Genomic DNA, 19,733 nt, shown 5'->3' on the forward strand with positions numbered 1-19,733 from the left:
TGCTAAAAGGTGCAGCTCACATGTTTTGGATGTTACATACACATAAATCTGATTGATCAATTCGATCATACATAAGAATCACCAAAAAGAAAAGGATCTACAGTTCTACACCATGGTAGCAATTTTCTCCTGACAGTTAACACACGATCGCTTCAGACTCGAGATAATTCATGAACTAATCAAACAAAATCAGACTGTTCATGAACCAACAAGGCAACAAGCAAGGCGTCCAGCGGAATCAAGCAAGCAGCAGCTAGTATCCATGCAAGTCAGCCCGGGCCTGGCGTTCCATCTCCGGCAAGAGGCCGCGGCGGATGAGGCGCAGGCTCTTCCCCGCCGTGGTCGGCCTCGGCTGGGGACGCATCTCCTTCTTCCGCGCGGCGGCCACGGTGGCGGTGGTGGCGGAGGCGCTCGGGCTGGTGGCGCTGAACGGAGGCAGGGACGGCGGCGGAGTCGTGGGCGGCGGCGAGGGCTTGACCATCCTGATGTGTCGGCGCGGGACCTGGACGGTGCCGTAGGGATCGCCGGGCGGCCAGTTTCCGTCGTAGACGACCTCGTATCCTCCGTGGATGGGGGACACGATCATCGCTCGGAGCCAGAGCACGAGAGCCTCCCCGGTCTTTAGCGTCGTGGTCCTCGTGCGGACACCAACCTCCGTCCCGGGCCTCAGATGCTCGTCGGCGCCGAGGGTGGACAGGCACGCGGAACCGCCCGAGGATGGGGCGCAAGACGCCGGCAGCGGCGTGGAGGGAGAGAAGACGGTGGGGCGCGGCGAAGAGCGACGGCGAGGCCGCGGCGCGTGGGTGGCGGCGGAGCCTGGTGGGGACTTTGAGGCGGTGGACGATGAAACCTCCAGGCGTGGTGGAAGAGGGCGTGGCTCCCGGCCCGTGCAGCGAGCACTCTCACGCGGAGGCGGCGGCGCGGAGGGCTTCATGGCGACCGAGCTCTTGGGCGCCAAGTGCTTGGGCCTCCTGCGCTGGAGCTCCCGGCGGATGCTCTGCATGCCGGAGGAGGAGGAGCGATGCGGCATCACCATGGGATCGGAGAGGAGCGGGGGGCAGGGGGGTGGACAATCGGAGGCGGTGGGAGGAAGATGAGAGCGCAGGGCTGTGGAATCGAGCAGAGGATGAGCAGAGCAGAGAGGTTTGGTTTGGGGATGGCGCGGCGGAGGTTTGATTAGCAGATCGGGCCGAAAGACGCGGTTTCGGCCGAGTCCGATCGGAAGTAGGCCAGTTGCCTGCCGTGAGGGGCAAGTATAGTGGATTGGGGCCGGATGGTTCCCAGCTGTTGGGCTGGAAGTAATTTAGGCCACTAGCCCAATTAGCCTACCAATTTGGCTGCATCCCCGTTTCAGTGTTCTTGAGATCAACATTCCCCCAGCCTACCAATTTGGCTTGCAGTTTACTCATGTAAGAAAACTGTTGAACTTGGGTCAAATGCTGGGCCCGATCAGAAGGTGGCAGTAGCAGACAGTAGAAGTTATTCTTCTCTCAATTTCACGATGCACGGTGAAAGTAGACAGTAGCAGACAGAATATTCTTCTCTGAATTTCACAATGCACGGTGAAAGTTGGCTGAGGCTGTCTTTTTCTCCTGGCGAGAGCTGAAGTATTGGATCAGGCAGCAGTAATATTGCAGACACGATTAACTGATTGCGGCACAATTCGATTTCAGAAAAAAAGCAAATCTATCAATCTAGTTGATATCAACTAAGCTTACCACAAAAAAGCATCATAAATACATCACATGATAGTGATATTTGAGATAACTGTGATGATAATGGCTCGAACAGATTAAGCGGCTAATGATTTCAGTTTCAGCGGAATGTTTACAAAGGATCGTCGACATACATATGAATCTCCACAAGGAAATGATTTACACAGACCATGTTGGCAATTTTCTTCAGCCAATAACACGTGATCGCTACAGACTTGAAATAAATTCATGAACTAATCAAACAAAAACAGAGACTATTCATGAACTGAACCAACAAGCAACGCATCCAGCAGAATCAAGCAGCAGCTAGTAGTATCCATGCGAGTCAGCCCGGGCCTGGCGCTCCATCTCCGGCAAGAGGCTGCGGCGGATGAGGCGCAGGCTCTTCCCCGCCCTGGTCGGCCTCGGCGCGGGCTGCGTCTCTTTCTTCTGCGCGGCGGGCACGGCGGCGGTGGTGGCCGAGGCGCACGGGATGGCGGCGAAGGACGGAGGTGGCGGAGGGGTCGTCGGCGACGGGTTCATCATCCGGACGTGTCGGCGCGGGACGTGGACGGTGCCGTAGGGGTCGCTGGGCGGCCAGTTGCCGTCGTAGACGATCTCGTAGCCTTCCTGGGTGGGCGACACGACCATCGCTTTGAGCCAGAGCACGAGAGCCTCCCCCGTCTTGAGCGTCGTGGTCCTCGTGCGGACACCTACCGCCGTGCCGGGCCTCAGATGCGCGGCGGCGCCGGGAGCCGAAGAGACGGCGGACCAAGACGGCGGCGTCGGGCGAGAGGCGACGGGTGGGCACCGCGAAGCGTGTGGCCGAGGCTGCGGCGCGTCGGTGCCGGCGCGGCATCGGGACTGGGCGGCGAACGACGACGGGATCTTCTCGCTCGGGGGACGAGGGCGTGGTTCCCGGCTCGTGTAGCGAGGACTCTCACACGGCGGCGGCGGCGCGGAGGACTTCATGGCGACCGAGCTCTTGGGCGCCAAGGGCTTGGGCCTCCGGCGCTGGAGCTCCCGGCGGATGTTCTGCATGCCGGAGGAGGAGGGGCGATGCGGCATCACCATTGGATCGAAGAAGCGCGGGTGCGAGGGAGGCAAGGGCGCAGAGGGTGGATGGATGGGATCGAGCAGAGGAGGAAGGCGAGAGAGGGCAGAGGTTGGGTGTGGGGATTGCGCGCGAGGGGAGCGTGTAGGATTTAAGCAGGTGATTTCGCAGACCGGGCCGAGCGACGCGGTTTTGGTCGAGTCCGATCCGAAGTAGGATGGATGGGCTACTTTCCGTGACGGTCAAGTTGATCGAATTAAGGCTGGATGGTTTTCCAGGGCGTTCGGCTAGGCTGTAGTCCGATCCGAAGTAGGATGGGTCCAACTGGATGGATGAGCCAGTAAAATCGATTAAGGCCCGATGGCTTCAGCTGTTGGGCTGGGGGGTCCATCTGAGACATCTCGCTGGCACTAGGCCTAATTTAGCCCGCCTACCTACAATTTGAACCGGGGGTTCTTGAGATCTTCTCCCCGGTTGTTTGAACCCCTTTTTTCAGTGGAAATATTTATTCTTCTCTTAACTTCAGGATCACACAGGAAAAGCTGACGCGTCTCTATGAACAAATAGCAAAGCATATCTGATTGTGGCCTTGTGGGTCTGCGCACGGTACCTGCGACAACAATTTAACAGCAGTAGCCAACTCTTGAGTCTTGATTGATCTAAAATAGTGATAGCAGTTTGATCTATCGACTGAAGCGGTAACTACTAACTAGTGCTTGGTCAATAGTAGCAGCAGGCAGAAGCTCAGCACATGCTAAATCCCCAGCGTACCTCCCACCGCCCAATGCAAAAATGACATAACAATATTTGAGGTGACTATGATCAGCAAGAAGGGGAGAAAATTGACCAAACAAATTCTGTATATGTTAAAAATGGGATCCATTTGCAAAAGCAAGAAGGGGATGTGGGTAATTTGAACAGAGAGAGATCGTGATCACATTGCTATCAGCCAGTGGAATTTACTCTTCTCTGAATCTCAGAATCACACAACTAAAGGCGGATGTGTTTTTATGCGGAAATAGCAAAAACACCATGTTGTTAATTGGGGTACAGCAATTTACTTCAAAAAAAGAAAAAATTGGGGTATAGTACCAACAATTCCACAGCAGTAACCAGCTCTTTCCCTTGGCAAGGGCGGAAGTATTGGATCAAATAGCCGAAATATTTGAGAGATGGCTTGCTAATTGAATAATTTCAGATACTTTCAGCAAACTGAGAAAATGACTGATTCCTGACTGCCTGCAGCAGCAGCACGACTCAACTTAGGTGATCAAAAGGAAGTGCTACCGACACCTCCAACTGCCTAGTCGCATGTTTGAGATAATCGGGAAGCAAGAAGAACATAACAAGAGCTCAATCAAATTAACCAGCTAATGATGTCAGCAAGAACGTTTACAAATAATCATTCGAACATATAGTACATATAAATCATCAGAAGTTAAGAGAATTTACACCAACCATGCTGGGAACTTTGTTGCCCCGATAACGCATGGTCGCTTGAGACTTGAGACACGATCCAAAATCCATGAGCTAATCCAACAAAAACAGAGACTACTCATGAACAAACAGGCAACGCTTCAAACAGAATCGAGCGGCAGCAAGTATCCGTGCAAGGCAGCCTGGGCCTGGCGCTCCATCTCCGGCAAGAGGCTCCGGCGGATGAGTCGCACGGTCTTCCCCGCCGTGGTCGGCCTTGGCGCGGGACGCATCTCCTTGTCCCGCGCGGCGACCACGGTGGCCGTGGTGTCGGAGGCGGACGAGCTGGGGGCGCTGGACGGACGCAGGGACGGCGACGGAGAGGGCGTGATCATCCTGACGTGGATGGACGGATCGAGCAGAGGAGGAAGGCGAGAGCAGAGGTTTGGTTTCGGGGATTGCGCGGCAGAGGTTTGATTAGCAGATCGGGCCGAAAGACGCGGTTTCGGCCTAGTCCGATCGGAAAGAAGCATAGGATGGAAGGGCCAGTTTCCGTGAGGGAGGAGCAAGCAGAACGAATCGAGGGTCGGATGGGTTCCAGCTGCTGGGCTGGGGGCAAGTAGAACCAGAACGAATCGAGGCCCCGGATGGATTCCTCGCTGATAGACTAGGCCACCAGCCCATTAGCGTGGGATTTAAGCAGATTGACTCGTAGATCGGGCCGAGCGACGCGGTTTTGGGTGAGCTCGAGAGGGAGGAGGAAGGAAGTAGGATGAATGTAGCCCACTTTTCGTGACGGGGCAAGTTGGTTGAATTGAGACCGTATGGTTTCCTTCGTCTAACCCATTAATTAGCATTTGATAAACCTATTTTAACTTTTGGGTGAGATCCAAACAAACATCCTCCTTGGCCTATTTGACTTTTCCCCTCTAGGAAATGAAACAAGATGTCCTTCTCTCAGGATGAACTGAAATCTCTTTTCCTTTTATCAAAAAAATTGATATAAGCTTTTGTCCTCGAGCTGAGGAACAACTTCAGTCGACATCTACAGTTCAGGGACAAAGCTTAAGAATTGACACCACAGTCATCGATAAAAGTACGTTCCAAGTCACCTCAAACTAAATGTTGCGGGTCGGTAAGCGATGGCTCAATGATAAATATCCCATCTTTTTTCTCCTCGTGCTACCTTTACATGACTATATCACGTGCAGGGCAGCTTGAACCAGCGTGACACCAAATCCATGTCCACGCAAAGTGCTTGGACGCCCAACGGTGAACGGTCCACCTAGCAAACACGCTTTTGATGAACCTTTTCTTTTCTTTGCTCGAAGCAAGAGAGCAGTCCCGTCGTTGCAGTAAGCAGTAAACATCAGCCAACAGCCATTGGTACAAAACCTATGCAAATACTGAAACCAGAACAAAAACAACGAGAACAACCAGAACGGTAGAAGAAAATGAATAAAACGGGTCCAATTATGAACTGTAAGCAATTGACGCGCCACAGGACCGAGAAAGAGACGGCCCATGTCAGTGCGTGGCCGACAACAGGTGCCCTACAGAAGCAGCACCAAAGAGTCCTTCGGCTCCTGCTGAGATCCAGATCACTAATTACTTGGGGCCGAAATGTGCAAAACGAGTTACAATAATTATCACAGGTAAAGTTACAGCGAGCGCGCATATATTTCTGCGTTCCCTCAAACCTGTTTGAGCCGTCTGGTTGACTATATTACAAACTTTCTTTCCTAGCAAAAGAATAGACCTAACTGATTTAAAGAAAAGATAAAGATATGTTGCCTATCTAACCCACTGACTAATCCTCCTCTGTTGTCTATAAACCAAACTGCTGAATACGCACCATCAACTTACACAACCACTATACTACAGTTCTCTTTATGTCAAGACAGTCTACGTGTATGAAACGTGCTGCGTGCGTCTTATGGGAAGAGCCGTATAAAATTATTGACTTTTGTCATGATGCTTCAGTGTTCCAAAGATCTGCCTCAAGAACTGCTTCTCGCCACGGTATCTGTTCAAACAGGGCACGTTAGAATGATTATCACAGGTAAAATAGAGCGAACGATATAGTTCTGTGCTGATCTGGTGCTTACATCTCAAATGACGAGATGCTCAGGCACATGATGCCAATTGCTATGTGAATGGGAACGGTCTGCTTAAACCGTGTTCTGTTCAAGAACACCCTCTCAGAGAAAACTGTGGTTACAGCAGAAATGAGTAAAATGCCCCATCCTGCTGGCACGCAGCGCCGGAAGGAGAATGAGCCCTGGAAACAATGTCATCTGGTATTAACTTCTGTTAAAGAAGAGAACGTAGAGAGATCACAATGTGAAATATGAACAACACTATACCTTGAAATAGTTTTTGATAAACATTGCAGAATATGTGATTCGTAGCAACATATCTTTACAGACAGTCAAGGCCCAAATGAAGTTGATCAAGGAAAAATGCATTCAAGAAAAATTAGAATGATATACTGTTGTCATTAGTCAAAGGATACTGATGGAATTAGCAGCAATTAACCCAAGAGCTCCAGCAGATTTAATCAGAACAACATTCAGAATTATGTAAATCACCGAGAAAAGAAGCAGCATATCATTTGACTGCTTAAGCTGGTTTTCATTTGCAACAGCATGAAGAAAAGCTTCAGATGTGCCTGAAAGCACAGATGAACATAATCAGCATATTTCATCTGCTCTGGAACCACGAACTAGCATTCCATGATAATTTATGATAAGATCACCCGGATCTCAACTGTATAAATGCATATAATAAACTAAGTTACACATTCGTAATCACATTTATGTAACCCAGTAATAGTTATCATATCGAGCAGGACCAACTAGGTCATTAAACTGTTTGTCTATCTACTGTGCTATATGCATTAAAACTAAGACACGATTCAACATAAGTAAAGGCAACTATCAACTGTACGACGGTGAAAAAAAAGAAATATACAATCATTAATTAACTTTATCAATATATAATATAAACATGAAATAATCATAAAGTGGATGTAATGAATACAAACCATTCATTGCTAAGCTGATGATATAAAAACAATAGTAACGAAGAATAACTGGGGCTTCTCTATCACTGTGTCTGTCCCCATAGAGTAGTTTTAGAAGGGTATATGAATAACTTGGACCAAATGAAATGATCACCAAACCTGCACATTTAGAGAATAAGTTCACTGATTGTGGAGTTCTCAAAGGAAACAAGGACAATGAAGTCAATAACTAAAAGAACATTTTTAAAAAGAACGCAAGCGATCCAATTGATTGATTCTTACACAAGGTAAGGGGCGCGAGTAGATTAATGCTGGAAATACAAACATAGCAGTGTCAAAATATGTACCTATTAGCATAATAAGCTTTAGAGCCCCAAGCAAAGAACCTTCAAGATTGGATATATTTAGGGGAGTTTCTCCTGTGGATAAAGGTCGTACAGGTAAATATAAAGCAAAAGATATGATAATAGTAGACTCCCAGTAAATTTTGTTTATATCATCCAGATGCTTAGTAGGCAAATCTTTATATAGGGCCTTCTCCAGATCATAGCCCATTCCAATAATGTGAGTGCAAGGCCAAATGCTAGAGGTAAAATAATAACATAGCCTTCATGAAAATTCAGGAGTACAAGAAAGAACCTGCCAATCGGGCAAATGTAGTATATGAACTCTCCTCAAATGGCAGGAAAACTATCCGAACAACCAGACTCCCTGAAAAAAGAAAATAAAATCAATAGATATGTTCAATCCATTATAATTCTAGCAAACAAAAGTAAATGAAAAAGAATATTGTGGGCACACTTGCCTAATTTATCCACAAGACCATATGCAGCCTGGTTGTATGGAGTATCAAATGACACAAGGACAAATTTCTCGCCTTCTTGGAGGATCAGTTTCCTGAAAGTCTGGCCTGTAAACAACATGCACATGTGCAATAACTGTTTATCGTAGTCCATCAGGTTCGATAACCTGACAATAATTTAGCATCAATAAGCTGGACTCATGAGAAATCAAACCTAAAGATATAAAAAAAATGCAAATACAGATTGAGACTAACCTTAATGGAAGGAGATCATAAATTTTCATATCAGTAAATATAAGAAAATATGAACAATATCCAAAGAAAATGAAGGCCCCATAGACAACCTGGGACAAAGAAATGAGAACCAGCTTGTGCTGCGAGAAAATAAATTATTATTTTAGTGATGTATTGATCAATGAAAACAATAAGAAAAGAATCATTATTTTTCGAAGATGAGCTTAAGGTAGTTCAAAATAACATTAAATTTTAACTAAAAAAACAAGATTAAATTAGGCAACTAAATACAATAGATATTCAATAAAGTAAATGACTCATGACTATTACCACTTTAATATGTCCTTTTACAAGGATGAAAGTTGTTAAACAACGGAAGAGTGTAGCTGCCGGCTCAGCGTACACTCTTATGTTATAGTACTTCTTTTTCTGGGAAATAATATACAATGGTTCGGCCAGTAACTCTAGAATACAAGCAAATCCTGCCATTTAAAAAAAATATGTCAGCTCTTAACATATGAAAGTGTAAGAAGACAAGGTGTAACAGCATGTAAAGTGAAAGGGCAATTGGTTTTCATGCACTATCTGTCCTCAAACCTTTTTGAGCTTCATGCATGTTTAATCCTTTTCACATATCAATTCCTGACACTGCAGAAGTCTAAGTAGATGGCTAACAAGTAGGAGTCAGTATCAGGTTCCCTCTTTTGATCTGTCGAACAAGCAGGAAAACAGGCTGGGGCAACGTTAAACTGCCGGCTCAATGATTTCTACTAATCTCACTTTACATTAACTGAATAAGTGATTCATATCCCCCACAACCTTGATGCATCTTGATGGTAATCGTAAAATGTGCTGGAATCTTTGATGCAAGGCCTCTAGCCTCTAGGACAGAGATCCAGCCCTTGAAATATATCTAGGAGGAGATGCTTAGCTAAAAATATTTCTTTTTTCTTTTTGGTTTTGAAAGAGAGCTTGGGGTAGACTGGTAGAGTGATTACAACCACAGCCGAGTAGCTCCCTAACACAAATGAGTGTCTGGTCCCTCCAGACTACACGGTGCACCATATGCTTAGCGAAATTAGCAAGTTCATCAGCTACCATATTACACTCTCTTATCATGACATGCTGCAACCTCTGGAAGAAGGCACATCAAAGCCATTATTTCCTTGAAAGAATATCTATCTTCTGCTAGCAAGTGTGCAGAGCTAATAGAACCATCAAACAATTAGATTCTAGATGCTGATTATGCCTTCAGCCTATTAATTTGTCCCAGTTGATACAACTAAGGAACAGGTTCATTGGCATGAGATTTTATTCTCAAAGGAATATCAAAGATCAATTATTATGCTTAGCATGAATACAGAAAAGGTGAACACAACAGCTTATAAGATAAATTTAGTGCATGCAAGATGACTTACCGATGATCAATACAGCTTTCGCATAGGGGTCAGATAGCTTCAATTTCTTTACACTTAGCACAAATATGCTACCAATAGAAGTAATTACAATGGCAAATGGAACTACCATCCAAGCTACCTTTAGTATCGCTTCATCCGTCAACACATCACTGTAACATAAAGATAAACTTACCATTTTAGATACTATAAAAAAAAGAAGATTTAATGAGTAGTGAAGATTAAAATATAACTAGGGATTTTTTTGTTGGATCCTATTTAAATTATGATGTTAGCATCCCTTTTAACACAATCCACTTTTCTCCATTTACCATTCTCTGAAACTTCTAAAATGACAAAGGGCTCAATTTCTATGATTGCTTTATCTAGTTTCCGTTTTTCTTCACTCCTAAATAACACTAACAAACAAGAGATTCATTTCTCTCCTATATAACACTAACAAACAAGAGAATTATTCATTTGAGCTTTCTTTTTCATACTCTCCCCATCTAGATTCCAAACAGAGTGCAAATGTTTCACATAAGCAATAGAAAAGGCATCACATCAAATAGGAGTAACAATCTGATGTCCATACCAATTTGTCCATACTATGTATTGCGTTAGTATTAAGTGGTTGTGACAAGTGAAACATCTTGAAGCATAATTACCGTACTGTTGCTTAATCACAATAAATAGGTATGCCACACAGTTGAACATAAATAGATGAGCCTCACAATTGGGCCTAAATCGATTCCTGAACTCCATATATAGATTCATCTTAATACCTCTGGGAATCATTACGCAAGCATGCACGCCGAAACCCCTCCCGGCTTAAAAATAAGATGCAGTTCATAAATAGAGGAAGCTGCAATGCGAATGCCTGCCAAAACAACAAGTAAATAATTGAATATTTCTATTAGGTAATATAAATAAACAGAAGCATCCATGAATATAGAAGAGCTATTGGTTGAGTAATGAGTATGTTGCCATGACATTCTAGGTGTTTTGAATCATTGTTATTCTTGGTAACTCCATGAAGAAAACAGCATAGCTTACCTTAAACCACCCAAGCAAATCATGATAATGTCTAACCATTTTTAAATTTTAATAGACCCCACACAGTCACCATGAGGACAAAACTACAATGTATCCATTCCTGAACTAGATCATCAACAAAATCCAAAGAATCTATGTTTGAGAATAAAACGCTACCCCTACCCAGCCACAAAGGGAGCCTGAAATTCAGACAGCGTGTGCACCAAATTCTAAGGTCCACATGAGAACTAACACTGTGGGTTGAAACCTGAAGAAGAAATTCCACTATCAAACTGTAAAAATAACTTCACATCACGAGGATCCCCAAACGCAAGCACTGCTTCCGGAGGCAACGGAAATCGTAACCCCATTACAGTGGGTATAAAAGGACGAACAGAGCAGAGGAGAGTTCCATACCGACACTGCGCCGTCGTCTGCGCCGAGCTGGCGCACGAACCAGATGTTGAACACGAATGGGATAATCCTCGAGAGGAACTGCGCAGCTGACACAAAGAACACCGAGCATTAGATCTCCAAATCCCAGCATCCACCAGTCAGTAACCACCCGGCGACCGATCAAGAAAAGCAGAGCAGAGGGGGCATGCATGGCCCGAGGTGCACCCACCGAAATTGTACTTGAAGACGCCCATCACGGCGGCTCCGGCCACAGCCGCAGGGGGCACCGCGGCGGCGGGGACCCCTGCTCCAGCGAGAAGCGCCGCATCATCCATCCCGCCGGCTTCTCGGCGGTTGCAGAGGGGAGTGCCCCGCGCCTGGCCCCCCGGTGCTTCGCCGGGCGGAGGAGTCGGGCTCGGGCGGGCCCAGCGGCGACAGGAGAGTCGGGGGGCGGCGGCGAGGGGGCAGCCGGACGCGACTGCAGAAACCCCGGGAGCGCGGGCGATGTCAGTTTGTTATCGGAGCTCAGTCCATATGCTACGCGATCCCGTCCGTTCAATGCTAACAACTTCCTATCCGTTCAATGCTAACAACCTTTACCTTTCGGGACAATGCGTGTTGGTTTGTGATAGGCCATCGCCAATATACGATGCAATGTGATCCGCTCCATTCAATCCTAGCAACCTTTATTATTTGGGGGCGATGCATGTCAGTCTGCCTTGTCCATTGTGATGCGATCGGATCCGTTCAATCCTAACAACCTTTATCCTTTTTTGGTAATGGGTGACACTTTGTCCTCGACCTTTGCTGGCCTAAGTCGCTCTCTGGATTAGATTGATCACCAATATATTGATTAGTTATGTCAAATATATAATTTTAAATAAAAATTTTATATAAAGGTTGATATTTTTCTATTGAAAATTTTGCACTTCCATAAACGAGGTGCATGCTTCAAATATCATTATGTTGTTGCATCAAAATTACAGTATTATAGATTTTACAAACCACTATGAAGCAGGTAATTGAAGATTAGCTTTTATGCTCCTATAATAGCAGCTCCAATATTGCTCGTGAAGCCAACCGTAGAGTGAGAGATCTAGGGCGGTCGATTTGGATGTGTGTAGACTTTGAAATTAACCTCCCAACACGATTATAACTGCTATAAGTAAGATGTGATCAGAAAAATTTTACGTGGAAGACATACAAAGTTATGGAGGTATTTCTATGGATGGAGAAATGCTCTGCGAAATTCATTATTTTATAGTCTTGGTGAATATTGGTACACGGGTTTCTACTATAAACTTTTTAAGCTGTCACTATTGTAAATATTTTGGTGCATAAAGTGCTCCAATGACCAATTGTTGTTTCAAATAATTCTTCAGCGACACCCTTTTATAACACCTCACTTTGGCCCCAAGAAAATAAGTAACCTCATATCTTCCTTTGCTCACCATATGGCATTGATACAATTTTGCCACAATACCAACAAATCAACTTTGCAATTAACGAAACAAACCATAAACCAATCTGCAATAGTTTTGATTTATAAAACCAGAAACTAAAGCACATAGTATTTTCTATTGCATGTCAAACAACAATCTCATGTACCAGATTGTAATTAAATTGTACAGTAATCAGGCCTAAAGCAACTATACCATGCTGATCGGAACTGAATTTTGAGCAAGTCTCCAAATGCCCTTCAAAGTAGTCATTTATTCACGTTCAAGAAGGTAATTAACCATTTCTCTTGTTTGATGAATAACATTTAAGAGTGGAGTGCTTATGCTTAGCACGAATGTTGCACGGCACAGTTAGGAGGCTGCTCATCTCATAAGAAAAAGGAGGCTGCTATGTGGCAAAGGACAACTGAAGCACAAGCATAACACATTGCACTAGACTAAAGCAACAATAGCATACCAGCCAACCTGGTATGGAAAATCTAATGGTGATAGTGTGACACTACTACACTAGATTCACCCCTATCTTATAAAATCACCTCAGATAGAGTTATAGCAACACAAATTCAGAAACTAACAAACGTGGGGAAAACATAACAAAGACACACATAGAATTACTTTCGGTTTCATGTATCATGATAAAGCAAACGGCATCTGTATCTTTTACACCAACAAGCAACCCTAATATGTGAGACCTTGCTAGATAATCTTAGAGTTACTCTTTCAAGCATCGTTGCACATCGTAATAGGCTTTTAATAAATCAACTTCGTGATCTTTTCCTTCAAAGCCTTGGATTTCTATTTCTTTAAGCTCAGCCAAGGAGATACTTTGACTTCTCCAGCTCTTAGGTAGACCACAAAGGCAGGCTACGGTGCACGCCTTGGACACCTAAAAGAAAATTGAAGAGCAACGTATTATTGGGGATCCAATCCCAAGCATGTAATAGAAAAACTTGTGCTGAATGTTCATGTTAGAGGAACAAAGGGAATAACATACCCGGGAGCTAGTAGACAGCGTCGTCAATTTAAACTCTCGTACAAAGCCCAAGTAGGTGCAATACCATGTCACCATAAACAGTACATGCCCTCCTGTCCTTACATACAGCTCCAAAACAGAAAATTTGGTGAAGAGAAATCGAGATATCTCTTGCCCAAAGTTCTGCGCGGCACCACTCATATCCTGCACAGCAATTTGGAAGGAGGCAGTGTAAATATGAAATTGGTTTGATTTAGCCAGCACAGGAGGAAAACTGAGCAGGGGCACCAGTCCTTCGCAACAATTTGAGATCATGCAATACGAATATGAAATCGATTTGTCATCAGGGTAGGACTAGGATATCAAATTTGAGCAGGTCAGGAGACTCACACAAGCGCGGATGTACAGCCACAGGACGTGGACACGAGATCGGCGCTGCAGCTGCACGGGTGCACCTTCCCTGTTGCGAGCGAGCTGGTTCTGCCCATGGATCACTCGTCGTGTCTGTAGGTTCAGGGAGTCGAGGCACCATGACATGCCAAAAAAACCTATCAGTCGATGGGTGGCACGAGCGCTGCCATGTGAACTCTTCCAACGCCGGCGCCGAGAACGACAAGCTGAACCCAGTTCTGTTGATGCCAGAACCGGCATTAACCCTCAACTTCTTGAGCGCAGGAGCCACGATGTCGATGCGCTGAAGCTGCACGAGGGCATGAACATCTAGCTCCTCAAGCGACTGCGAGTGGATCGTCACCCAGCCGTGCCCTCGATTGCAGATCCAAAGCTTGCGCAGGCGGGGGGCATCGGGGGAAAAGATCAACGAAGGCAATGTGGCAGCAATCCAGGGATAGGTTCTCAAGAACGGGGAAATCTCCGGCCGCTGGCAGCGTGAAGCGGCCGCCTCGCACGCGCAGCTCTATGCAGGTGGCGCGGTCGAACAAGGGCAGCTCGACGGCGGCGAACTCCGTCCAGAAGCAGAGGAAAAACTTTGCCGGCGAGAGCCCAGCGGCGGCCTGGAGCAACGAGGACATGGGGGCCGGCGCGGGCCTAACGTGGCGGCGGTGTTCGGCGACGACGATGTCAAGGGACGCCACGGGGCCGGCGACCTGGGCGAGCGTGGCGAGGAGCGGGTCGAGCGCGGTGGTGTGGAAGACGAGCTCGGGGAGGCGGGTCCAGAGGCCGCGCCACCGGAGCGCCAGCAGGAAGCTACAGCCTACAGCGCACAATAATTTCAATTGCATCATTTGCATGCCCATCAAACAATCGCAGGTACCAGATTGTAATCAAAACCTACAGGCCTCAAACAACTGAACCAGCGTGATTGGTGCTGATTCACTCAATGAATTACTGAATTTTTAGCCAAGTCCGCAAATGGCTGTCAATGCAGTCATGGACTCAAGTAGATAACTTAACCACTTCTGTTATCTGATGAAAACATTTAAGAATGGAGTGCATATCAGCATAAATGTTGCATTGCAGAGTTGGCTCATCTCATAAGAAAATGAGGTGGGCACTGTGCCAATCTTATGAAATTCAGACAGAGTTATAACAACACATATTCAGAAAATAATAAACACGGGAAAACTTAACAAAGATACATACAAAGCAAACTGCATACTGTATCTGCTTATTACATCAACGAGTAGCCTAATCATACGTACAAAATTCGTTCCTTTATGTAAGAGAAACATTGCATTCCACAAAAGGATATCCTTTTAAAAGGCTACTAATTTTCAGGTACCCCTGTCACTTTGTGAGATCTTGCTAGACAATCTTATAGTCACTCTTTCAAGCATCGTTCCACATCTCAATAGTACTTCCAATAAATCAATTTCGTTATCTTTTCCTTCGAAGCCTTGGATTTCCACTTCCTTAAGCTCGGCCAAGGAGATACTTTGACTTCTCCAGTTGTTAGGCTCATCACAGTGGCAACTTACAGTGCACGCTTCAGACACCTAAAAGAAAATCGAAGTGCAATGTATCATTGACGGACCGATCCCAAGGAAGATAGAGAAAATCGTCTAGAATCTACTCCCTCCGTTCCAAATTGTAGGTTGTTTTAGCTTTTTTAGGTTCATAAATATTATTATACATCTAGATATAGTGTATGTCTAGGTGCATAATAATATTCCCTCCATCTATGTTTATAAGGTATGGATGACTTGGTATGGTTTTCCAAATAACACTTTGATCATTCATTTATCTTACATTATATTATTTAGAGTTATAAACTAATCATCATTGTAAAGTGTATTGATTACGAATCCAACCATATAAAGTCATTATAAAAATAAAAAATAATTAAATTATTGGTCAAAGATTGCAAAGTCTGTGCGTCTTATAAATAATAAATAAAAATGGAGGGAGTATCTACGAATCTAAAAAAAGTTAAAATGACCTACAATTTTGAGCGGACAAATTACGGAAATAGCAATTACCTCAGAGCCAGATAGTGTCACCGATTTAAGCCTTTGTATAGAGGTAGAAAGCCCAAGTAGGCGCAGTAACATATCGCCACAAACGTGCCCTGTTATCCTTATATCCAGCTCTAAAATAGAAAAGTTGGTAAATAAAAATCGAGACATCTCTTTACCAAATTTCTGTGCTGCGCCATGCCAATCCTGCACAACAATTTGGAAGGAGGCAGTATAAATATGAAATTCATTTGATTTAGCCAGCAAGGAGGAAATTTTTGCAGGTGTACCAGTCCTGCACAACAATTGGAGACCATGGAGTATGAATATGAAATGGATCTGCCAGAAAAAACAAATTTGAGCAGGAGAGGAGACGCACGTAGGTGCATATGTCCAGCGACAGGACACGAGATCGGTGCTGCAGCTGATGCTCACATGCGCTTTCGCTGCTGCTGGCGTGCTGCTTCTGAGTTCTGCCCAAGGATCTCTCGTGCCACTGCCGTCAAGGTCAGGCTTGGGCACCTATCAGTTGTGGAGTGGCACGAGCACTGCCATGAGACCTCCTCCACCACCGGCGCCGAGAAGGACAAGCCGAAGTCACTTGTGTCGATGCCAGCACCGGCATTAAACCTCAGCTTCTTGAGCGCAGGAGCAACGATGTCGATGCGCCGAAGCTGCACAAAGTCATGCACATGCACATCTAGCTCCTCGAGTGACTGCGAGTGGACAGCTATCCAGCCGTCCCGACGATCGGAGATCAGAAGCTTGCGCAAGCGGGAGCAGCGGCGGAGCAGTTCACCGAGGTCAATGTGGCCGCAGTCTAGGGAGAGGTTCGCGAGCACAGGAAAACCTCCAGCCGCTGGCAGCTTGAAGCGGCCGCGAGACACGCGCAGCTCCACGGCGGTGGTGCGGTCGAAGCAGGGCAGCTCGATGGCGGTGGCGCGCGCGCGGCGGCGAACTCTGACTCCGACCAACAGACCTTGAGGGAAAACTTTGCTGGCGGCAGCGCGGAGCGACGAGGAGATGCGGGCCTGTGCGGGCCAGATGTGACCGTCGTGTTCGCGGATGACGACGAGGGACGCCACGGGGCCGGCGACGCGCGCGAGCGCGGATAGGAGCGGCCGCTCGAGCGCGGTGTCGTGGAAGACGAGATCGGGGAGGCGCGTCCAGAGGCCGCGCCACCGGCGAGCGAGCAGGCCCGCGCGGGCGGCGGCGCGGGCGCAGCGGAGGCGGGCGAGGACGTCGAGTAGAAGGTCGTCGGGAAGGGCGCCGAGGCGGTCCTCCTCGCCGCCGTAGTCGTCGGGGAGGAGGTGCTCCGGCTGGAGGTGAGGCCCCCCGCGGCGGCGTGGGGTTTCCGACTGGTATCTGAGGCAGTCGCGGCACGCGGTCATCTCGTGCGCACCTCTCACAGCACCGGGCACCGCTCAGCGGTGGAGCACGGCTGGCAACACGCCGCCGGTGGAGAGGCTGACTAGGCCGGACCAGGGTGGATCGGGTGGAGGGTTTGAGACGGTGACGATGGGTCCTTCCCTTTCAAGTGGTGCCACCCCGACCCGTGCACACAAACGAAGTGCGGGATTCGCGCCGGTGCGGCCGAAATTTCCGTTAAGATCTCTCTGCTTCCATTCTTTCCAAGATTCTGCCGGTGCCCTCGACGGAGATCAGGACGCCTCCTCCCAAAAGGCGCTCGCTGGATCGGGATGCACTGACTCTGGAGTGGCGGTACCGTTCAGATTGGGGATGAGGCGCGGCCGCTGGCGAACGGACGGGCGGCGGCCGGCGGGAAGAGGAGAGCGAGCGACCGGCAGGAGGGGTAATATGTAAAGATATAGGGGGTAAATTGAAAACAATCTGATCGCGATTAATAAATAGAGGGTAAACTGTAGTCACGATCCAAACTAGGGTGTAAATTGCAAAAATTAGATCACAATTATCTTTTTTTTAAAGGGGGCTACGGCAAGCAAGAAGCCGGCCTGAACATTTCATTGATATCCTAAGTTGTTGTATACATGATTTGTGAATAAAGGGGGAGAAGGAATCAAAAGTAATAGAGCAACTCTAGCATACCTTCTAAACAAGCCCCTACTTGAAATTTGAGGTCGCTGGTTAAAAAACGAACTCCAGCAAACCCTCTACTATAGCCCCTATTTTGAGGAGTCCTCCAAATTCACCTCCACGGCCCCCAAATCTCTCGAGGGTCACCATCTGTGGGTCCCACAACCTACCGTTCTCCCTCCTACCCGATGCTGCCCTTCTTCCCGCCCACGCCTCCCTTCTGCACCTGCCTCCACGCCGCTGCTGGGCCTGGTCCGCTGCCTTCCCCCTGCCGTCAAAAGAGGACACGAGCTTACCGCTTCGCGTCCGAATCGGGCCACAGCGGCGGCGGTGCATGGAGGGAAGAGTGGTCCCCATCACAGCTAGCTCCAGCTCGCGTACGCCGGCGTTGGCAGCGGCAGCGAGGGTGGACGCGGGCGCATGGCAGAATGACCTGAGAGTGTTGCTCGGCGTAATGGGTGCGGCACTTTGCTCTGGTGCACGTCTGCGCCAGCGAGCCAACACTCACTTCCTGCCTTTGCTTGCGTGCGTGTTCTAGTTCAGATTAAACTCAATCTCGACTGCTCGATGAAACTCCCAAGCTGAAAAATTGTGTGATTTGGAGCCGTGTCCGTCTGTCAAGATTTGAGTTCTTGATAGCTGAATGTACCTGCTTCTAACTAAAACTGCTTCAGCGGCTTCTCAGGCGGCGTCGGCTTCAGGCGGTGTCTCCTCCTTCCCGCGGACGGCGCCTCCCGCTTCTGGCTCCCTCCTCTTCTCTTCAGGCTTCCCTCCTCCTCCTTTCCTCTCTTCCTCCTCCGGCCTTCCTTCTCCTTCTCCTCCACCCGAGCTGCTTCCTCCACCCTCGGCCCGCTACACAACCTCACCACCCGACCCTCAACCTGCTGGAACTAGGAACGGGCGGAGCTCGAGACTTGGAGATGCGGAGAGGAGCACCCAAGGTCCCATTTTATAGCTTGGTGAAGGCGGTGGAGGGGCAAAGATGCCGGCAGCGTCGATCCTAGGGTTAGCTAGGGTGCCAGGAGAGTTTGCGGCGCATCTGACGGTGCAGCTCGCCGGGGTTGGTGGCTCAGCAAGGGCAAGCTGGTCTTTACGCCCTGAGGAAGCTCCTGGAACCTGCCACGCGTTTTGAAATTTTGAAATTACAAGCATATTAATATTTCAAATTTTTGGAATATTACAACCCTCCATATTTTCTAAAAGGAACCAATATAATATCGGTGATCACTAGTGTCGATCGTATTAATATACACACCATCTCTAAAATAGTATTTTTACAAGGACAATGCAAATATATGGATCGCAAGTAAATGCCCATGACAGTTTGTTTAAATCTTTGTATCTTTGTTTTGTAATGTAGATTGTAGTGCTTCTTCACTATGTATTTATACTGTTGAGCATACATGAATAGATACAAGGCTTTGCTTGTTCTAGGATCGAGCTAGACTAATTATAGTAATAATAGCATTATGTATGTAGCAAGTATGAAACAAGTTATCGTGTTTGATCTATATGGAGGCAACAAGAGAGATGTACTATCTAATCAAAGATGATCCTATTGCTCGACATTTAATTAATGTTGAGAGAAGAAATTACCTTTGATCAATTGCTATTCAACTGGATTGGTCTTGACTGTTGAAGGGACTCTAGACAAAGGATGGCGACTCGACGGGTAGCTGGCGGCGGCCAACAACCCTCTCCGATCTTGTTTGAGTAATAAGGCGCAGTAAAACCTAAATGTGGTCTTATATAATGCTAGGCAGCAATGTTTGCTGCGCGCC

The 19,733-nt window shown here is 47.1% G+C and overlaps 3 protein-coding genes across 3 annotated transcripts; all 3 read right to left on the bottom strand.

Annotated features, from left to right (window-relative positions):
* Positions 1 to 253: 253 nt before the first annotated feature.
* Positions 254 to 1,036, bottom strand: LOC101771578 (proline-rich receptor-like protein kinase PERK14). The gene has a single exon (XM_004959624.1). The coding sequence runs from the start codon at positions 1,034 to 1,036 to the stop codon at positions 254 to 256; it is 783 nt and encodes a 260-aa protein (XP_004959681.1).
* Positions 1,037 to 2,021: 985 nt separating this feature from the next.
* Positions 2,022 to 2,768, bottom strand: LOC105913807 (extensin). The gene has a single exon (XM_012843731.1). The coding sequence runs from the start codon at positions 2,766 to 2,768 to the stop codon at positions 2,022 to 2,024; it is 747 nt and encodes a 248-aa protein (XP_012699185.1).
* Positions 2,769 to 5,754: 2,986 nt separating this feature from the next.
* On the bottom strand, positions 5,755 to 11,569 carry LOC101769958 (protein RFT1 homolog). Its single transcript, XM_004957659.4, has 14 exons — positions 11,280 to 11,569; positions 11,072 to 11,157; positions 10,405 to 10,499; positions 9,644 to 9,792; positions 8,556 to 8,707; positions 8,247 to 8,365; positions 7,995 to 8,158; positions 7,829 to 7,900; positions 7,537 to 7,608; positions 7,211 to 7,348; positions 6,680 to 6,835; positions 6,531 to 6,583; positions 6,273 to 6,445; positions 5,755 to 6,190 (listed from the first exon to the last, which is right to left on the bottom strand). Exons 1-14 carry the CDS (start codon positions 11,383 to 11,385, stop codon positions 6,121 to 6,123), a joined length of 1,605 nt encoding a protein of 534 aa, XP_004957716.1. The 5' UTR covers positions 11,386 to 11,569; the 3' UTR covers positions 5,755 to 6,120.
* Positions 11,570 to 19,733: the final 8,164 nt, after the last annotated feature.

This window comes from Setaria italica, chromosome II (genome assembly GCF_000263155.2).
Source record: "Setaria italica strain Yugu1 chromosome II, Setaria_italica_v2.0, whole genome shotgun sequence".
NCBI classification, from domain to species: domain Eukaryota; kingdom Viridiplantae; phylum Streptophyta; class Magnoliopsida; order Poales; family Poaceae; genus Setaria; species Setaria italica.